Source organism: Arvicola amphibius, chromosome 6, assembly GCF_903992535.2.
Source record: "Arvicola amphibius chromosome 6, mArvAmp1.2, whole genome shotgun sequence".
Classification (NCBI taxonomy): domain Eukaryota; kingdom Metazoa; phylum Chordata; class Mammalia; order Rodentia; family Cricetidae; genus Arvicola; species Arvicola amphibius.
Window position 1 is genome coordinate 61,001,976 of NC_052052.2, and position 20,752 is coordinate 61,022,727.

At 39.9% G+C, this 20,752-nt stretch overlaps 1 protein-coding gene across 4 annotated transcripts in view; it reads right to left on the minus strand.

Moving 5' to 3' along the window:
- Positions 1 to 1,707: 1,707 nt before the first annotated feature.
- The window catches only part of Cntln (centlein), a 250,041-nt gene continuing 230,996 nt past the window's right edge, over positions 1,708 to 20,752 (minus strand). For all 4 annotated transcript variants that reach the window (XM_038333679.1, XM_038333678.1, XM_038333677.1 and 1 more), the window contains 2 exons: positions 19,631 to 19,708; positions 1,708 to 2,943 (listed from right to left, as the gene is read on the minus strand). In XM_038333679.1, coding sequence (XP_038189607.1) covers positions 2,842 to 2,943; positions 19,631 to 19,708 — 180 coding nt within the window. In that variant the 3' untranslated portion in view covers positions 1,708 to 2,841. The remainder of the gene's footprint in view (positions 2,944 to 19,630; positions 19,709 to 20,752) is intronic.

The following is a 20,752-nucleotide window of genomic DNA, read 5'->3' on the forward strand; positions in this document are numbered from 1 at the left end:
TTATGTCTTACATTCTCACATTTCTCTCACACTTCTCTCTATATACATTCTGCCACATCTCCTTGGACCATACACATCCACTCTCACACCCATTCACTCTCTCACACTTCTTTCCCTCCAGTCACCTTCTTGATAACTCTATGCAGCCATCTCTCTCTGCCACTGCTGCTCCTCTCACATCCAAACTCTGGACAAGTATAAATTACATTTTCAGGGCCCAACCCATTCTCATAACACATGATAAGTCATTAGTTTCTCTTAGGCTAAGGAGGTCTCATTGACGCATTAGCAAGTAAAGTTCAGCCAATCACGTAGCTCAAATGGTTAGAGTTCCGAGACAGAAAATGGCATTGGAATTCAAGACTTAACAATAAAAATTAATTAGCTGGACCTTGAGTTGTAGGGAATATGTGTAGACTAAAGTTGCTTTAAGCTCTGACCTTGAATCAGCAACAAACAACACCCGGGAAAATGACCTCATGTATTTGTCTCTAGGGACAACCAGATAGATATTCATCTCCAGGGGCAACCAGCCTGCTTTGAATTTGTTCTGGAGTCTAAAGTCAGTTGTCTGTGTAAAAGCTGTCTTTATGAATGAAAATCCTATGCCAATCTGAGTAATGTAAAATATACAAGTATTATTTCTATTCATCAAAATTAAATATATTATGCAGAAATCATCTTCCTGACCATCCAAAGTTATATGTGTGCCCAATAGATGGAATATTTTCATTAGATAAACACCCAAAGTTGTTCTTAGGGAAGAAATAAAATGGCACATGAGAGAAATTTTGGGCAGATACAAACAATTATGCCTAATGGGCTTGCAAGGTGGGGCTCTCCAACAGAAATTGGAGAAATAGTGAGTTGGCCTCTGAACACAAGTTGCCACCTGCTGTATACCCCCATGGTCGTCTGCAGCCCTAGCCACATAAGAAATTCAGAAGTTGCAGGGTAAACATTGTAAAGGACCGTTTCCCAGGCGAACTAATTTTCTTTCTTGCTGTATCCTGCTTCTCATTCTTTTGTGGTAGGCTTATTTTTACTTTTATAACAAAATCCTGTGATAGGTTGTTATACCTGAAACTGTGTAATTTTCTGACTGACACTCTCCTGTGAGTGGTAACACCGTGAAGAGTGCCGACTCTGGTTATATATGTGTACTGCACTCTTTAGTGTTAGTATAGTGTCACACAGCACAAGATTCTGCTTTCCAGTGCAGAACAAAATGAAACACCCTGCTCTGTGTCTTATGAGTACGAGTTTAATAGCTATAGTAGGTTGAATATATACTAATATTTTTTGAGGTATGGTTTCTCTGTAGCTTTGGTGCCTGTCCTGGAACTAGCTCTTGTAGACCAGGCTGGCCTCGAACTCACAGAGATCTGCCTGCCTCTGCCTCCCGAGTGCTGGGATTGAAGGCGTGTGCCACCACTGCCAGGCTGTACTAATATTTTTTAGCTTCCAGTAATTCAGCATTTGTGGCTTGACAGTCTTGCTTGAGCTGTGTCGCTGTGCTGAAGCATGCTGAGTAGCAGTGCCAAGTAAGGAGAGTACCGCATTCAGCCTCTGTCAATCATTAGCTCCACGGCCACAGTGTTAACGCTATGCCAAGTGGTGTGCAAAGGAATCAACATCACGAAATTTCAATAACTCTTTATTGATAAGACATTAAAATTGAATCTCATATGATTTTACATGCTACAAAGTGTTTTAAACAGTTTAATAAAGTAAAAAAATTAGTCTGTGGACCATATAAAAATAGGTGGCAGGCCAGATTCAGCTAAGGGCCTTAATTTGCCAACCACTGCCTTAATCTCATGGAATCTACATTCTTAAGGAAAAATGAGAATAAACCATAAATCAAAAATGTGACTATATTAAAAGCAGATTATTTTGTGCTAAACAGGAGGGAACTGGCAAAGTGAACCTGAATAATGAGAAGATAGGCATGAGTAAAGTAACACACAGAGAATTCTGCAAAGACAGAATACCTGGATCAAGTGTGAAGGCCTAAGTTCAGTGACTCAGAGGCACCAAGAGTGTGGCAAGAACACAGTGAGGAAGTGCAGTGAAGGGGACATTCCGGAACCAGATACAGCCATCCATCATGACGAGACGGCATTGCTAATTAGACGACCATGGTAGGAATTCTACTAGGTCTTCCCTAACATCAGACATGCTCTCCTGGCCCTTGCTGGTTTACATGACTGCACAAGAAGATAAAGGAAGAGAAAATGGTTTTTATTTTGCCAGATAGTTCTAGAAAAACACAGTGTCTTCTGTATAATCCAGTATGTAAATAAGAACAGATACAATCAACCACACAATAGCTGCATTCAATGCTCCTCCTTCATGTTAAGATAATTTTCTTATATTTTCTCATCACACAAATATGTCATTCACTGGATAACAAAGGGTTATTTATAACAATTTTATGCAAAAGTCTAGTTCTCATATAAAATTTACAATATTAAGCAATTTATTTTCACCCTTTTCTTTTTATACTTATACTAATATGTATGTGACAAATTTGTCTTTGCTTTTTTCTTTGTACTGGAAGGAAATTATTTTAAGTTTGTATTCATGAAAACATTTTTATCCAGCAATCAAATGCTAGACTTTCCTTTTAAGTGGCTATGCACTCAAACTAAACTGGCTAAACTAGTTACATTTGTTCAGCAATCAGTTAATTTCAGAGATTTCTTATTTTGGTATTGAGGCCACTCATGGATAGCTGGAGCAGATACTGTTCTGGACTGTTTACAAGCACAGCACATGAAATCCTCATATTCTGAACACAGATACATACATATATAAATATATACTGCATCTATAGCATTATCTAAAGTCTTTCATAACTGTGAAATATCCTTCAGTTAGTTTCTTGTTTTCATTTATTTTCTCCAGTATTGCTTCTAGTAAATATGAGGCAAAAGGAAGCTGTAAGAGAAAAACAAACAAAAATTATTAAACTCTGTATTTTCTTCAATTAAAAAACATACAAGGGCTGATGAGATGATTCAGAAGATAAGGGCCCTTTCCATGAAGCCTGAGCTTCATTCCCAGAATCCACATGGTGGAAGGAAAGACCTGACTACCGAGGTTGTCATCTGACCTACACAGACACACAGATGCACAGACATATACATATACACACTCATGCACACAAACACACTATATGATATGCATGTTTACACACAAACACTCAAATATGAAAAAGTAATACAAACTGAAAGAAACTGACAAAACCACACACTAAATATCATTAAGGCATTAGATTTTTAACTGTCTGTAACTTTGAAGTTATAATAGTACCCTACTGGATCACTTTTCAAGAGATCTTCCTGGTTAGTGTGGGTAATTTTGGCGTTTCTAATAAAAATGACAAAAGAGCAGAAATAAAATGAAAAAAGATAAACGTCTTATTGAACAATTCATGGTTTACTGACCATGTTAATGATGTAATCTGCAATACAAGCAGCTAAGCCATTCATCTTCAATCAGCTGATCAATAGCAGGTTACAGTCATCTCTAGGGCACACAGGCCCACAGTAGTGGTACTATATGTTCATCAGTCATAAAAGAATGAGAGAGAACTATCAATACACTTGTCTGTACGAAAGCCCAATATCTCAAGAGTTGCAGGATAAAATTTCAGAGAGAAAAAATGGTGAAAGTATACCCATTGATTAAGTTGTTAAAGTTTGTTTGGTATATCAAAGTGTAATACACATGTTTCAGAAACTGCTGAGTTTATGAAATGTGAACACATTTTAAAATTTCATAATTGATAAAACTTTGCTGGTAGTTTTATTGTTCCTGATGCTTCCTTGGCTTGCTGGTAGAACATGAACATGCCCCATACATGGGTTATAAGTAAGTCTGAACTGCCGCCTCAAATACCCTCTGAAGTTCGACTTATTTCTTTTGATCTTATTTCCTCTCTCTGGTTTCATATAAAACGTCTGTCATAATTAGAAATTCATTAAATATTTCTTGTGTTTGTCCTTTTGATTGATCAGGAAAATATTATTTTTTGTTTCCCTAAAACTCTTAGAATGCTTACAGCATCCATATCTCTTGCCTAGAGGGAAGTAATATTAGGTTTTTGCTATGTTAGGAAAAGCCCTGGCCAGGCGGTGGTAGTGCACGCCTTTAATCCCAGCACTCGGGAGGCAGAGGCAGGCGGATCTCTGTGAGTTTGAGACCAGCCTGGTCTACAAGAGCTAGTTCCAGGACAGGCACCAAAGCTACACAGAAACCCTGTCTCGAAAAACCAAAAAAAAAAAAAAAAAAAAAAAAAAAAAAAAAAAAAAAAAAAAAGAAAAAAGGAAAGCCCTGGTGGTGTCCCTTGTCAGGCCTGAGCAAAGATAGCCAGTCGCTGTCCTTTGTATGGTTCAGCCAAAGGATTTGATCAAGTCGATCAAAATGGTTGTTCCCTGAATTTGAACTGGTAAGAAGAGAAAACAATGGCAAAGATCTTTCAGTAGATTCCTAATCAATCTGAGTGTATGCCTGCATCCCCCAAACTCAAGAGCTTCGCACATACATCTCTTTCACCTGAAATTTACCAGGGAGGAAAGTGTCAAGCAGGGTATTTCTTTAAAGGTACAACCGAGCATAAGAAAGATATATTGACATGAAAGAGTCTTTCTAGGAGGGAAAACATCATCATAACCATATATGTACAGCATACACATTTCAGGGTTAGACACATGGGAAGAGAGCATTAGATACTAGGAAAAGGATGTATTTGCCTCGTTTCTTGAGGACAATAACAACAAATTCTTGCTTTGGCAAACAGCATATTTGAGAAGAATATAGGAGTTACACTTGATAAAACTGCTAATTTTACTAATTTGATAATTAAGTCATCAGGGCATAATGTTAGCTTTTAAAGAATGCATGATAAAAAAGACTTGTTTTTGTCTAGCAAGCACTAGGCCCCGAATGACAAGACCCTGGGGTAACTATTATTTAACTATGTACATAAATACGCATTTCTATCTGAAAACAAAATAGATAATATGGAACAACCTCCCATTTTATGGGCAGAAATGAATGATTAAAAAATTTATTCCCTAATATTTTCTAGAAAAATGATTCTCTGATCAAGCAAGTCTGAGTAGCGTCAAACTTTAAAACAGTTCCATTATCTCAGGACACATGACTAGGGTGTTTCATGACACTGTGCTTCTCTGAGAGTAAAGCTGTCTGTTTTCAAGGCAGCCTTTGGTTCTTCATGGTTTATTTCATGGTCTCATGTTCAGTTTCTACTCTAGGGGCTCATGTGGAAAACATGCTGGCTTTGTGATTACCTAGCTAACAATGCGCTATTTATCACGTTTCTCCTCTAAACTCAGTATTCTTTCTGACTGACATTTATAAGCTTGTCATTTATTATTGTAATGATAGATGTAGTTCATAAATGGTCATAGAAAAATATACATTTTGTTCTTTGAGAATTTCATACATGTATATAATGTGTTTTGGTTAAAGACAGCCTGTATTTCCTCTCTTCTAATTATTCCCCTGTCCTACAAATCACTTTCCCTCCTAACTTCAAGGACTCTGTTTTTGAACCACTGAGTTTACTTGGTGCTCCATGTATGTGCATGGTTGTAGGGCCATCTGCTAAATCGTGAGCAGTCTCTAAGGGACCAGACCCCTGGGGAAAACTGACCCTCTTCTGCAGCAGCCATCAGCTGCCAATAGCTCCTTGGGTATGGAGGAGACGCTGGGAGACACCCCTCCATCCATGCTGGGATTTTGTAGGATTTATTTTATAGATCTTCTGAATATAGTTACAGTTGCTGTGAATTCATGTGTACAAAGGTCTTTTCATGACCAATAAGAAAAGAAAAAAAATGTTTTTATGGTTTATTTTTTTTATTTAAAAATTTCCATCTCCTCCCCTCCTCCTTCCCCTTCCCTCCCCTCCCCTCCACCCATACCCACCTCCCTCCCTCTCCAGGCCAAGGAGCCATCAGGGTTCCCTACTCTATGCTAAGTCCAAGGTCCTCCCAACTCCCCCCAGGTCCAGGAAGGTGATCAACCAAGCTGACAAGGCTCCCACAGAGCCTGTCCATGCAGAAGAATCAAAGCCCAGCACCATTGTCCTTGGCTTCTCAGTCAGCCTCCACCGTCGACAACATTCAGAGAGTCCGGTTTGGTCGCATGTTCCATCAGTCCCATTCCAACTGGAGTTGGTGATCTCCTGTTAGTTCTATCCCACCGTCTCCATGGGTGAACACACCACTCACGGTCCTGACTTTCTTTCTCATGTTCTCCCTCCTTCTGCTCCTCATCAGGACCTTGGGAGCTCAGTCCAGTGCTCCAATGTGGGGCTCAGTTATTTTCTTCATCAATCGCCAGGTGGAGGTTCTTCTTATTATCTTCTCAAGGATCCAGAATTATAGGCTCAATTCCTTTAATTATGGCTAGAAACCGATTAAGAGTGAGTACATCCCATGTTCATCTTTTTGGGTCTGGGTTACTTCACTCAGAATAGTGTTTTCTATTTCCATCCATTTGCATGCAAAATTCAAGATGTCATTGTTTTTTACCACTGAGTAGTATTCTAACATGTATATATTCCACAGTTTCTTCATCCATTCTTCCACTGAAGGGCATCTAGGTTGTTTCCAGGATCTGACTATTACAAATAATGCTGCTATGAACATAGTTGAGCAGATGCTTTTGTAGTATGATTGGGCATCTCTTGGGTAAATTCCCAAGAGTGGAATTACTGGGTACTGGGGTAGGTTGATCCCGAATTTCCTGAGAAGCCACCACACTGCTTTCCAAAGTGGTTGCACAAGTGTGCATTCCCACCAGCAATGGATGAGTGTACCCCTAACCCCACAACCTCTCCAGCAAAGGTTATCATTGGTGTTTTTGATTTTAGTCAATCTGACAGGTGTAAGATGGTATCTCAAAGTTGTTTTGATTTGCATTTCCCTGATAGCTAAGGAGGTTGAGCATGACCTTAAGTGTCTTTTGGCCATTTGAACTTCTTCTGTTGAGAATTCTCTGTTCAGTTCAGTGCCCCATTTTTTAATTGGGTTCATTAGCATTTTAAAGTCTAGTCTCTTGAGTTCCTTATATATTTTAGAGATCAGACCTTTGTCAGTTGTAGGGTTGGTGAAGAACTTTTCCCACTCAGTGGGCTGCCTTTGTGTCTTAGTGACAGTGTCCTTTGCTTTACAGAAGCTGCTCAGCTTCAGGAGGTCCCATTTATTCAATGTTGCCCTTAATGTCTGCGCAGCTGGGGTTATACGTAGGAAACGGTCTCCTGTGCCCATTTGTTGTAGAGTACTTCCCACTTTCTCCTCTATCAAGCTCAGTGTGTTCAGATTAATATTAAGGTCTTTAATCCATTTGGACTTGAGTTTTGTGCATGGTGATAGATATGGATCTACTTTCATTCTTCTACAGGTTGTCATCCAGTTATGCCGCAACCATTTGTTGAAGATGCTTTCTTTCTTCCATTGTGTACTTTTGGCTCCTTTATCAAAAATCAGGTGTTCATAGGTTTGTGGTTTAAGATCCGGGTCTTCTATACGATTTCATTGGTTGACTTCTCTGTTTTTATGCCAATACCAAGCTGTTTTCAATACTGTAGCTCTGTAATAGAGTTTGAAGTCAGGGATGGTAATGCCTCCAGAAGTTCCTTTATTGTATAAGATTGTTTTGGCTATCCTGGGTTTCTTGTTTTTCCATATAAAGTTGATTATTGTCCTCTCAATATCCGTGAAGAATTTTGATGGGACCTTGATGGGGATTGCATTGAATCTATAGATTGCTTTTGGTAGAATTGCCATTTTTACTATGTTGATCCTCCCAATCCACGAGCAAGGGAGATCCTTCCATTTTCTGGTATCCTCTTCAATTTCTTTCTTCAAAGACTTAAAGTTCTTGTCAAATAAGTCCTTCACTTCCTTGGTTAGAGTTACTCTAAGATATTTTATGCTATTTGTGTCTATTATGAAAGGTGATACTTCTCTGATTTCCCTCTCTGCTTCCTTATTCTTTGTGTATAGGAGGACAACTGATTTTTTGGAGTTGATCTTGTATCCTGCCATGTTACTGAAGGAGTTTATTAGCTGTAGGAGTTCTTTGGTGGAGTTTTTCGGGTCGCTTATGTATACTATCATATCATCTGCAAATAACGAAAGTTGAACTTCTTCCTTTCCAAATCGAATCCCCTTGATACCCTTATGTTGTCTTATTGCTATTGCTAGAACTTCAAGTACTATGTTGAAGAGATAAGGAGAGAGTGGACAGCCTTGTCGTGTTTCTGAATTTAGTGGGATGGCCTTGAGCTTCTCTCCATTTAATTTGATGTTAGCTGTCGGCTTGCTGAAAATAGCCTTTATTATATTTAGGAATGACCCTTGTACCCCTAATCTCTCCAAGACCTTTATCATAAAGGGTGTTGAATTTTGTCAAATGCTTTTTCAGCATCTAATGAGATGATCATATGGTTTTTTCCTTCAGTTTATTTATATGATGGATTACATTGATAGATTTTCGTATGTTGAACCAGCCTTGCATCTCTGGCATGAAGCCTACTTGATCATAGTGAATAATTTTTCTAATGTGTTCTTGGATTCGGTTTGCCAGTATTTTATTGAGAATTTTTACGTCAATGTTCATGAGTGAGATTGGCCTGTAATTCTCTTTCTTGGTTGAGTCTTTGTGGTTTATGTATCAGGGTAACTATAACTTCATAAAAGGAATTTGGCAGTGACTCTTGTGTTTCTATATTATGAAATACCTTAAGGAGTATAGGTATTAGGTCTTCTTGGAAGTTCTTGTAGAATTCCGCATTGAAACCATCTGGTCCTGGGCTCTTTTTGGTAGGGAGGTTTTGGATAACAGTTTCTAATTCTTCGCAACTAACAGGACTATTTAGAGCATTTACCTGGTCCTGGTTTAACTTTGGTATATGGTACTTACCTTAAAAAAAGTCCATTTCTTTTACATTTTCCAATTTTGTGGCATACAGGCTTTTGTAGTAAGATCTAATGATTCTCTGAATTTCCTCTGTGTCTGTGGTTATGTCCCCCTTTTCATTTCTGATCTTATTAATTTGTGTGTTCTCTCTCTGCCGTTTGATTAGTTTGGCTAGGGGTTTGTCAATCTTGTTGATTTTCTCGAAGAACCAGCTTTTTGTTTCATTGATTCTTTGGATTGTTTTCTGTGTTTCTATTTTGTTGATTTCTGCCCTCAGTTTGATTATTTCCAGTCTTTTACTTCTCCTAGGTGAGTCTGCTTCTTTTTTTTCCAGAGCTTTCAGGTGTGCTGCTAAGTCACCAATGAGTACTTTCTCCGTTTTTTTTTTTTTTTTTAAGTGGGCACTTAGTGCTATGAACTTTCCTCTTAGCACTGCTTTCATTGTGTCCCATAGGTTTGAGTATGTTGTGTCTTTGTTTTCATTAAATTCAAGAAAGACTTTAATTTCTTTCTTTATTTTTTTGTGGTTCAGTAGTTGACTGTTCAGTTTCCATGAGTTTGTGGGCTTTCTTGGGGGTAGCATTGTTGTTGAATTCTAATTTTAATCCATGGTGACCCGATAAGACACAGGTGGTTACTAATATTTTTTTGTAACTGTGGAAGTTTGCTTTGTTACCGAGTATATGGTCAATTTTCGAAAAGGTTCCATGAGCCGCAGAGAAGAAGGTATATTCTTTTCTATTTGGGTGGAATGTTCTATAGATGTCTGTTAAGTCTATTTGGTTCATTACCTCCATTAAGTCTTTCAATTCTCTGTTAGGTTTCTGTCTGATTGACCTGTCCATTGGTGAGAAGGAGTGTTGAAGTCTCCTACTATTAGTGTGTGTGGTTTGATGGCTGCCTTGAGTTCTAGAAGTGTTTCTTTTACATAAGTGGGTCCTTGCAGCACAATCTGAAGGAGCCCGCACTCGCTTGCTGGGTTTCTCAGACCTGCCTGGAGGGCAGCCTCTCCCCCCTCTGGTTAGGTGGCCTTGGTACAGGGTCAGGACACTTGAATACACTCGGGAAGGCCGTCCAGATGGGACTCCACAGCACTGAATCAGGGATTCCTGGTAGCTGAGGGACGCCTCCCAGATGTGTCTTCCGGTTTTCAGATCTGGTGTCTTTGCTCCCAGATGAGACTTCTGGTGCTAGTAACTGGTGTCTTTGCTCCCAGATGTGTCTTCTGGTCCTCCTAGATGTGTCTTCTGGTCCTCCCAGATGTGTCTTCTGGTCTTAATGTCCAGTGTCTTTGCTGGCCAGGGAGTTCCAGAGGGGGCCTACCTTGCTGCAGGCAGGCTATTGAAACAAAGAAACTCCCGACTGCGGGTTGCACTCCCTATGCAGTCCCAGCCCCCTGATTGGGCTGAGCTGGAGATGTTGTGAACCCGAAGAGGGGAGGAAGAAGGGACAGTTTTTCTGGGTGCAAGCTGGGTGGGGTTGGAAGATGGAGGCAGTAGCAAGAGACTAGCCCCAGCCGGAAGACTAGAAAGTGTAGCCGGTCAGGGAGTGGCTGTGATCCGTCTCCCAGGCTGCTGCCGAAAGTCACTCACCTCCCAGATGTGTTTTCTGGTCCTAATATCCAGTGTCTTTGCTGGCCAGGGAGTTCCGGAGAGGGCCTACCTTGCTGCAGGCAGGCTAATGAAACAAAGAAGCTCCCGCCTGCCGGTTGCACTCCCTATGCAGTCCAGCGCTCTGATTGGGCTGAGCTGGAGATGTTATGAACCCGAAGAGGGGAGGAAGAAGGGAAGAAAAGAAAATTTAACAATATTTAAGGGAGCCATCTCCTTAGTTGATAAGAGCACTTGCTGCACAAGCGTGAAGTCCTGATTCAGATTTGTGGTACTTCGGGAAAGCCAGGCATGTGGGGTGGAAACCAGAGGTCGCCTCCACACAGAAACCTCCAGGTTCAGTGAGACCCTGTGTCCGGAACACAAGCTGGGGAGTGAGAGAGCAGGACACCCTGTGTCCTCTTCTGGCTTCTAAAAGTTTGTGTAAGGGTGTGGGCACTTGCACATACACATTCACAAAGTATGTGTAACGCATACACAAAATAATATAATGCTCAATCTTAATTAAGGAATTTTAACAGAAAATTTATGTGATTTTTATAAAAATAATCTTAATAAATTTAAAGATAGATTAAGGAAAGTCAGAATTATAAAACATTTATAAATGATTATGCACTATTCAATAAACATACACATTGCTTTGAAATAAATACATTCCAAAGTCAACTAGTAAGTTCTAGATCCTTTCACTTGTGACAAACAGCTCCTGCCCTTGAGTCTTAGGAGTCTTTCCATGCACCAGGAGCTTCAGGTTTAGAAATAACACTCCTAAGTTTATACTATCTATTCATTTAGTAAGATTTTCAGTAAGTTATACAAATATGATCCTGCTTAAGTTGGAATTAATTCACAAAAATCCCTAAGAAATTAAGAATGAGATTTCTCAGTCAGCCATTTTGGTTAATTGAGTCTCATCACTTATACCATATACGGATTATCATCAAAATGCAAATATCACAAATTAATGTTAATCTAAAGTTAGATGGACTATAACAATCTTTAGTGATGCATAAAAGCTCTCCAAAATCTCCTAGTTTCATTTTAAAGAATGTAATCATGATACTTGGCGGCTTTCTCCAGGCGGCATGTCAGATCCACGACAGACACATTGGGGGTAGGAACACAGAAGGCCATGCCCGTGAGCTTCCCGTTCAGCTCTGGGATGACCAAAGAAGGTGGTGAAGCAGGCATCTGAGGGCCCACTAAAGGGCATCCTGGGCTACACTGAGGACCAGGTTGTCTCCTGTGACTTTAACAGTGACTCCCACTCCTCCACCTTTGATGCTGGGGCTGGCATTTCTCTCAATGACAACTTTGTGAAGCTCATTTCCTGGTACAACAATGAATTTGGCTACAGCAACAGAGTGGTGGACCTCATGGCCTACATGGCCTCCAAGGAGTAAGAAGCCTGCCTGCCCTGACCACCCATCCCAGCAAGGACACAGCAAGAGAGAGGCCCTCGGCTGCTGAGCAGTCCCTGTCCTAACTCAACCCTTCACACTGAGCATCTCCCTCACTGTTTCCATCCCAGACCCCCAGAATAGCAGGAGGGGCTTAGGGAGCCCTACTCTCTTGAATACCATCAATAAAGTTCATTGCACCCCTAAAAAAAGAATGTAATCATGTCTTTCTCTGTGTGGGTACATGCACATGAGTGCAGGCACCAGCAGAATTCAGAACGGAGCACTGAGTGCCCTGGAGCCGGAGTTGCGGGTGCTGATGAACTGCCTGACATAGGTGCTGTAACTGATACTTGGGTCCTCTGCAAGAACACATGCATTCATAGCTGCTGAGCCATCCAATAGCCCCCTCCTCAAAAATACTATGAGAATTACATGTACATCCGTTCTTGGCATACAGCTCTAGATTAGTAATTAGGACTGAAATGGTACTTAAAATATGGCCTATCTTAGAAAATGTTTTAAAAGTCCTATGGCTTGCCTAATCACTTTAAGTACATGTAGAGTTCTGGGGTTACAGGCTTATACCACCACTAATACATTTTTAAGTATAAAATATGTTTAAGGAGCAGGCAATCTGCACCTTCTGCTACTTGCTTGTTGAATTAGCTCAGGTTGAGAAAAAGACAGGCTAGCTAAAAGATAGACTGATAATATTTTTCTTCATTATAATGGGCAAACTCACTAAATAGGAATAAGAAGTCCAAGCTCAGCTGAGTAGCAGGGAACCACACACACACACAGAGAGAGAGAGAGAGAGAGAGAGAGAGGCCCCTGGGCCGCAACCCTAACCCATGACTCCAAGATATCAGTAATGACTAGAGTTTCAGCTAATAACTAAATTGAAAGCTGGTATATTAAAATAAGAATAACCTTTACATCTCAGGGATAAAGCTAACAGTGTAATCATTTTTATTCTTGTGATTTGTTTGAAGATGATTCTTCAAAAGATATTACCTTTATTAATATCTAACTTGAGTTTACAAAATAAAATTATGAAGTTTTTATATTATAACTGCTAGTCAAGGACCGGATATAGTAAGATTCAAGACATTCTAAGGAAGACCAATGACTTTTGCACCCAAATTAAGGGTGCACAGTTTGGTCTAATGCTACATATCCGCTTAATCACACATCAATATTGACTCATGCACAAACTTACATATCCAAATGGACAGGTCTAACTGGTTGCCTCAAAATTAAAGAGTGAACATGTTAAAATAATTAGGAATGCTATGAGAAGGAAGAAGTCATCTACAGCTAAATTTGGCACTTGATTTTGAACTCCATATCCTAAAGGTCTCTTGGATATCTCCTGCTTGTCCTCAGAGATGCATCTCTCATAGCACTTCTGAAAGCTGACAGAGAAGGCTGCATCTGATGCCATCCGATTCTGGTAGAATCTATAATTTATCAGCACTTAAAATTAAAAAAAAATGGCTCTAGAAGCCATAGATAAGAACTGAAAATTGTTAAGACTTTAAAAATGCTTTAGTTTTTTTCTTTTGCCCCAAGGAATACTTAGATAACATTTAAAGAAACTTGGCAAAGTATCCTATTTATGAAGTCCTTAGGAGATGGTAACCTTTAGTAAGATACTTCAGGATTTAGGAAAGGAATTATTAGCAAATTCTTTATGGCCTGGGTAAGTCATATACCATGGAAGAGAAGCGTGTGCACGTTTAGGTAAGCTGAGCAGCATCCTTGACCTGTGATAAGGCTCTACATGGGTTCCTGTGGGAGATAATTTATGCACTAGGCTTACACCTATCATTAGAATCTCCATGGGAGGCAATGGTCTTAGCTAACCCATGTCTATCAAGCCTCTTTTTAAAGCCAAACTAATGACATGTATGCTCATAGGCCAAAGGCACCCCTTTACCTTCAAGATAATTCCTTGGACAATGATTCTATCCCAGAGACAACCTCATTTCCTAAACCTTCTTGACCTCAATTTGGACCTGTGTTACCTTTAGTCAACATTGAGGCCTCTCACATTCCTTCTATATCCCACCTGCCACACACACTGCAAGAATTTCAACTATGGGAAAGGCAACATACAGTAGAACAAATAATATATTTACTACCAGTAGTAAATTCTTTTAAAAATGATTCCTTTATCCAAAGTCAAGAACTATATATTAGAGACATGTCTATTTATACATTTACACTTAAGAGTTATCTAATTGGCTCAGGAACTGCAACACAGTGCCACAGACTGACTGGCTTAAACAACCATTTAATCTCACAGTTCAAGAGGTTAGCAAAACTAAAACAAAGGCTCGGCTGCATCCAGTATTTGCAGGGGGCACTGCTGACTTGTAGGCTGTGGTCTTCTCTGTGTTCCTGTGTGATACAGAGAAGAAATAGCAAGCTCCTTAATTTCACAGGCTCTAATTCTATTCTTTAATGACCTGCCCTCATGACCTAATCATCTCCTCAGTTGTCACCTCTAAACAACAATACAGAGTTTTAGAATTCATACCCTGCTGAATACTTTTTTCTAAAAGTTAAGCTGCTTCTTTACCTGAATTAATTTTCAAATTCACAAATTCTCAAGACTAGTATTCATACATAGGCCTTTTGAGCTCACAAATAATGTTTAATATCTAGGTAAGGAGAAGGCTCCTACTTCTAACAATAGATTGTAAGCTTCTGAAGGCTTTTCTCTGTTTATCAACACCAGACAAACAGACATTAGGATAGTTTTCACTTTTGTCTGTATGAGCATGGACGAACGAGTACCTTCTCAGGAGGCTGCTTTCAGCTCTGTCAGCAGTGCACTGAGAAGCAAAATTTCTGGCAACATAAACCTTTTGAGGAGTGGTCAAAGTGCTTTACCTTCCCATCAGTGATAGGCATGGGCTCTGTTTTCACAGAGACCTTGGTATTTTCTTGTTTTAGATTAAACTCAGGACCTGAGTCATTTCCTTTGCCTCCTATGGTGACCAATGCTGTAGCACAACACAGGCACCCTGTAAATGTTTTCAAATGAAGAGAATATGAAGGACAATCTACTGGTATTTGCATAAGACTTACTTTTAGTACACCAGCCATAAACTTTTAATGTAACACAAAAACAAGCTTTTGAGTAGATAAAACTACACAAAGGTGACAAATAATTGTCACAAAGCACGTAGTATGATTTAGAATTTAATAATTTTAAAGAACTGCTTTAACCTTAGCAGAAAATGTCTTTTTTATCAAGAAAGAAGAAAGAAAGAAAGAAAGAAAGAAAGAAAGAAAGAAAGAAAGAAAGAAAGAGAAAGGAAGGAAGGAAGGAAGGAAGGAAGGAAGGAAGGAAGAAAGAAAGAAAGAAAGAAAGAAAGAAAGAAAGAAAGAAAGAAAGAAATCAGGCTTCAAGTTGTTACATAAAAAACCTGAAGCAGGGTGAGTGGAGATTTCTTTCTTGCTTTCTCTTCAGGCTGTAAGGAATGTCTGTGGGTGACCACGTGGTTGTGTACGTGTTAGAGCAGGTATGTGTGCAGCATGTGAGCATGGACACATGTCACAAATACCATGCAGAAAGCGGCACCCGGAAGTGATGGTTTCAGAGCTCCGTGAGGGACTTAACTTTCATACTGATCATCCCTCCAACTACAAAGGCCAGGGCCGTTTGTCACACTCCCAGGCAGTCAACAGAAGTGAAGGAGGACACCTGAGAAAACAAGCACCTTAAACTTCAGCATTTGGAAGACCTGAAGCAGTTAACAGGAACAGACACATCCGAAGTCAAGGGAGAATTTAAGGATGAGAATACAGCCTTGTTCTCAGACACGGAAAGGGAGACGGGGTTAATACAGGGCCAATACAAGTATCTGGGCTTTCAATCTTTTCTTGTTCACATAAGAATGTGAAATGTTTTCTTAAACTGAGGCCAGACCGACAAAAGACTGGGATGAATTAAGGAAAAATATTATTAACTTACTAAAAATTCTATGGCTTCAGTAACTGTTTAATATTTCCTCCTAACACACTGGCTCTCTTGACCACTAAAGTTCTTCAGCACACCTTCAACTTTCTCATTGTGTGGGGTGCTGAAATAATCCATCTTTGATTTGGGACTGGTCGCGCACTCCCAGTTGCCGTGCTCTAACTCTGGGCAATGTGGGCAGCTCACCTCTTTCCCTGGCTGCCGTCGCCTCTTCCATGTCCACGACCCTGCACGCTGCCGCCCTGGATCTTTCTAAGGCACACTCTTGCTCAAATGCCAGAATCACCTAATCTCTACTTTCAGCTCTAGTTTTTTCTAATTTTATGTGTATTGGTGTAATAGTGTCAGATCCCTTGGAAATGGAGTTACAGACAATTGTGTGCTGCCATGTGGGTGCTGGGAATTGAACCTGGGCCCTCTGGAAGAGCAGAGGACCACTGAGCCATCTCTCCAGCCCCTCAGCTCTATTCTCATCTACTCCTTAAACTACATAAAAACAAATTTTGGGGGTTCTCCTCATCTTTACTTCTTTGTTTCCCTCATAAATTGCAAATTTAAAATCATATCATTATAAAAGAAAGCACAAGTAAAAGTTTTAAGATAAAATTATCCATACCACAGAAAAATAGGAACAGATCTTAGAAAGGCATTTTTCCGAGTGATTCTTACTGCAAACTGCAGCAAAATATCAAATGCACAAAACTACTAATTACATTATAACTACTTGAAATAGCAAGGCTGTGTTCTTGCTCTCTGCAGTTACATAAACCCATCTATACATGGGTATCTGACTAAGGACAGTAATAGATACTATATCATACCCTTCACTATGCTGCATGGCAGAATCTGCTGTTCATTTGTGGTGAGCATATGATCATATAAAATGTCATCATGAAAGCAGTCAACAGTCACGGGACTGATTAATCTCAATATTCAGGATTCTACCAAACAATACAGGACAACACAGGAGGGCAGACAAGGTATGTCCTACATTTTTATCTTTTAAATGTTTTCATACTGTTATGTCAGAATCAAGTCAGGTACTTTTGTCGGGAATATGTTCACTTACTCCACAGCCCAAAGGTTGTGTAAATGCATGCACAGGAAGACAGAAGCAAACATATTTACAGTTTTGCCCATACAACTCTGTGAGCATCTCAGACTCTGAAAACCTGGTGGGCAAAGGAAACATTTCTGAAATGCCGTACAAAGATAATTGCCAGGATAGAGAGAGAAGAAAAGAGATGTTTTCTATTTTATAGATTTTTCTCTTGGGCATAATTATAAAGTGACATCCAAGTGCAACCATTGAAATGCCTATTTTTCTTCCCACAGAATCCAAAGACATCAGCAAAACCACCCATGTCAGTAATAAAAAATAAGAAAGTCTTTGGCTTTTTCAATGTTATCATACTGTCACACAGAATAAAATTAGCTTGAGAAACGATCTAAAGGCATATGATGCAGTTCATTATGTACGGCAGCAACAGCAGTGCTTCTCGGTGTTCATAAAGACTGCTCCATTAAATTTACCTCCAGTCAATAATTAGGAGTCCACAAATAAACCTGTGCAATTAAATCAATACTACCAGGCAATTATATTCCAGAGTCCAGGCTCAGTGGCACAAAAAGGCACTATATCAAACTGCAGTATTAAGCAGCCTGATGCCATTTCAACAGGGAATTTTTAATACTAACTGGACAGAATAAGCATATATCCAGATAATGCAGAATATGTGTGTGCACTTTTACACGTGTAAGACACACACATACACAGGATACACAGATGCACATACACACACACAAACAACTACTACCTCTAAACTAGGTCTGGGATCAGTATAACTTTAGCAAGATTTAAACATATTGATTCATTATTTTATGGACATAATTGATGATAAAAATTCTAATTAAAGGAACTACAAGGTCCTAGTTACAAGGTGAACACTTAGAAAATCATTACAAGATTATTTCTATCATTTTTAAGCTTAAAAATACTTTATACCAACTATCACTGAACTCCTTCATGTGCCAGGCACTGGGCTGAGGCTGCGCAAACAGCATGATTAAAAAAAGAGCAGAAATGAGCTGTCTAGACTGAAGAGACGTCCCATCAGTTAAGTGCGCGCACTGCTCCTGCAGAAGGCCTAAGTTAGTTTCCAGCACTCGTACTGGCAGCTTACAACTTCCTGTAAGTTCAGCTCCAGAGGTATCTGATGTCTCTGGCCTCATCAGTGCACTCATGTGCACCCCCCCCCCACACACACGATTCAAAATAAAGGTCCATCTGAAGTAAAAGAAGGGACCCCTCTTCTCAAAAATCAAATTGTCATTGTAAAAGGCCCTGTCACACACCTGTGCACCTGTACTTCAACAACTGGAACCAAAACATCACCAATCACATTCTGTTATCAAAGCAATTGCAGGTGATGTTTCAGAACTCTATAAAGTTAACACTAACAATATCAGTGGCCTGTGTACTATTTCTTTATTGCTCTTTGTTTCTTGTCTTGGTGCTGGGGGCTTCACTTGAGTGGGTGTGCATGCTAATCATGGAGACAGAACCACTGGGTTACATCTCCAACCCTTTCATTGCTTTATCCTGGACTCCACTAAAGACACAGTAAATGCTACCTGGCAACACTCATCTAAAATAAGAATACTTGTATCAACTTCTGTTTTTAATCTTTGCAGAAACAGTCACAGTGTCTTTCAAACATCAGCGATTGATAGGGTTTCCTCCTGCCATCTTGACAATTATGTTTAAGCTTTTATTTATTTCAGCTTGGTTTTCAAATAAACAATTAGGGTGGGGGAAAGGGCTACAATGAAAAAGTTTTAGAATGCATTACAAGCTGTCAGTGATGTCAAAACAAAAGCTGCCTGTGACTAGAAAAGCAGGGCTCTCACCTGCCAATAACCTGCCCTTGATCACTTACAAGAGGGACACATCCCAGCAGACTATGTGTGTATTAAAAAATACTTGAAAGGGGAGAGAAAGTATATCACACTGGTCACAGCAGCGGCCGCAATAGAGCCCTCGGGGACTCCAGCTCGCCTTGGCCTTGTCATCCTCTACGCAGCTTTCCACTCGGCCCGGAAAATGTCGATAGGAAAATGTTTGAGGGGCCTCTGGTGGAAATTTTTTCATTCTTTCTGCATTGACAGGATGCCAAATCAATATTTACTTCCCACTAACAAGCTGCTCGAGGTCTCAGTAGAAAATATTGTAGAGAGTGCGGGAAGACACAGTAATAAACAGCTGTCTGGCTGTGAGGAAAACATGAATTGACTGGAAACAGGTCCACAGTAAAAGGTCACCGAAACCCATGAACTCCTCAGGTGTCCGTATCAACTTCCAACTTTAAAGACACTAATAAAGAATCTCTGTTCCTAAGAGGGCTGGGAGAATGGATCCTTTTCACTCTAGCAAGCAGAGAGGTTGACTCAATAATTTAATTAATGCACTTGCTGAGGCCCATGTTGGCTCTTCCTCAAGGCACTTGCTTCATTTGTTAAGTCCAAAAGTACAAATAGGGGGTTAACTTCACTGTCCACCTCTGGATCCCTTCTTTACCTAACACAAGTAAATAAGGGCGTCTGCAAAGGTGAGGCCAGGGATATTTATTCAGAAGCTTTAATAGATGAAGCAAAAAGTGAAATACCTGTCCTTCCAGAAGTTTCTGAATGTACAACAGCCATTCCTTGTCATTTTCAGCATCTATCTTTGTCTTTTCAATTTCCTAAGGAAGATAAAAACAGACACATTAACTGATACGAACTTACTCATTCTGCTAGAATCTAGTGGCTCACTATTGACTACATCTATAGGAATATCAACCAAGAGTGACCTGACTCTTCCAAGGTGGAATATTTAAATCTATACTATTTATTTTTGTATTTAATTCATAAATATTTATATGCAAGTGGAAGCTGTAGCTCTGTTTATTTCATAGTAAATTAGAAATATTTTTTCACCTTTCACACTGTGGCTCAAGATAGGGATGGATGGTTGTGGAAAGGACATAACTCAGTAAAAAGACAATGGAGAAAAAGCTCAGTGGTTAAGAGCTGCTCTTGCAGAGGCCCTGAGTTTCGTTCCCAGCATCCATGTCAGGGGACTTACAACAGCCTGCAACTCCAAGTCTAAGGAACCCAATTCTGTCTTCTGCTGCCCCGCCCCCAAGCCCTCCTCTCACACACACAGACACACACAGCCCCATCACATGTGAAAAAATAGAAGCATTTGAGAAACTAACACTCACTGAAATTTACTACATGTCAGTCGTCACACTAGGCTCTTCACACAGACTCTCATACTTTTAACATGAATTTATTACAACTGGATGCTGTTTAAAGAACATAATTCAGGCAAGACAGTCCACCCCTTAATCTCTAAAAGATGTATAGTTCTTCTAAATACACTCTGGTCTGTAATTAAGCACAGTGAATATATCGATACATTTAGAGCATTGTATTTGTACTCAAGTTCATTTTATTTCCAAAAGGGTTTGCAGACTGTGTGGCATATGAAGCTGCTGGCAGAGTTCTCATGTATCAGACTGCACCAGCTCAGAAGCAGGAACCCGGCTTCACCACAGACATGTTCTCCAGTGTTTGCGACTGTGAGGAACCTTTACTAAGTCACACACTTAAAAAGAAACAACATCCCAAAAAGCCAGTACATGCAGTAGGGATAAATAACCTATTCTCTTTGGACAGATACCTTGCTCAGCTTGGATATAGTAGGGAGGGCCTTGGACCTTGCCCAAAGCAATGTGACTCAC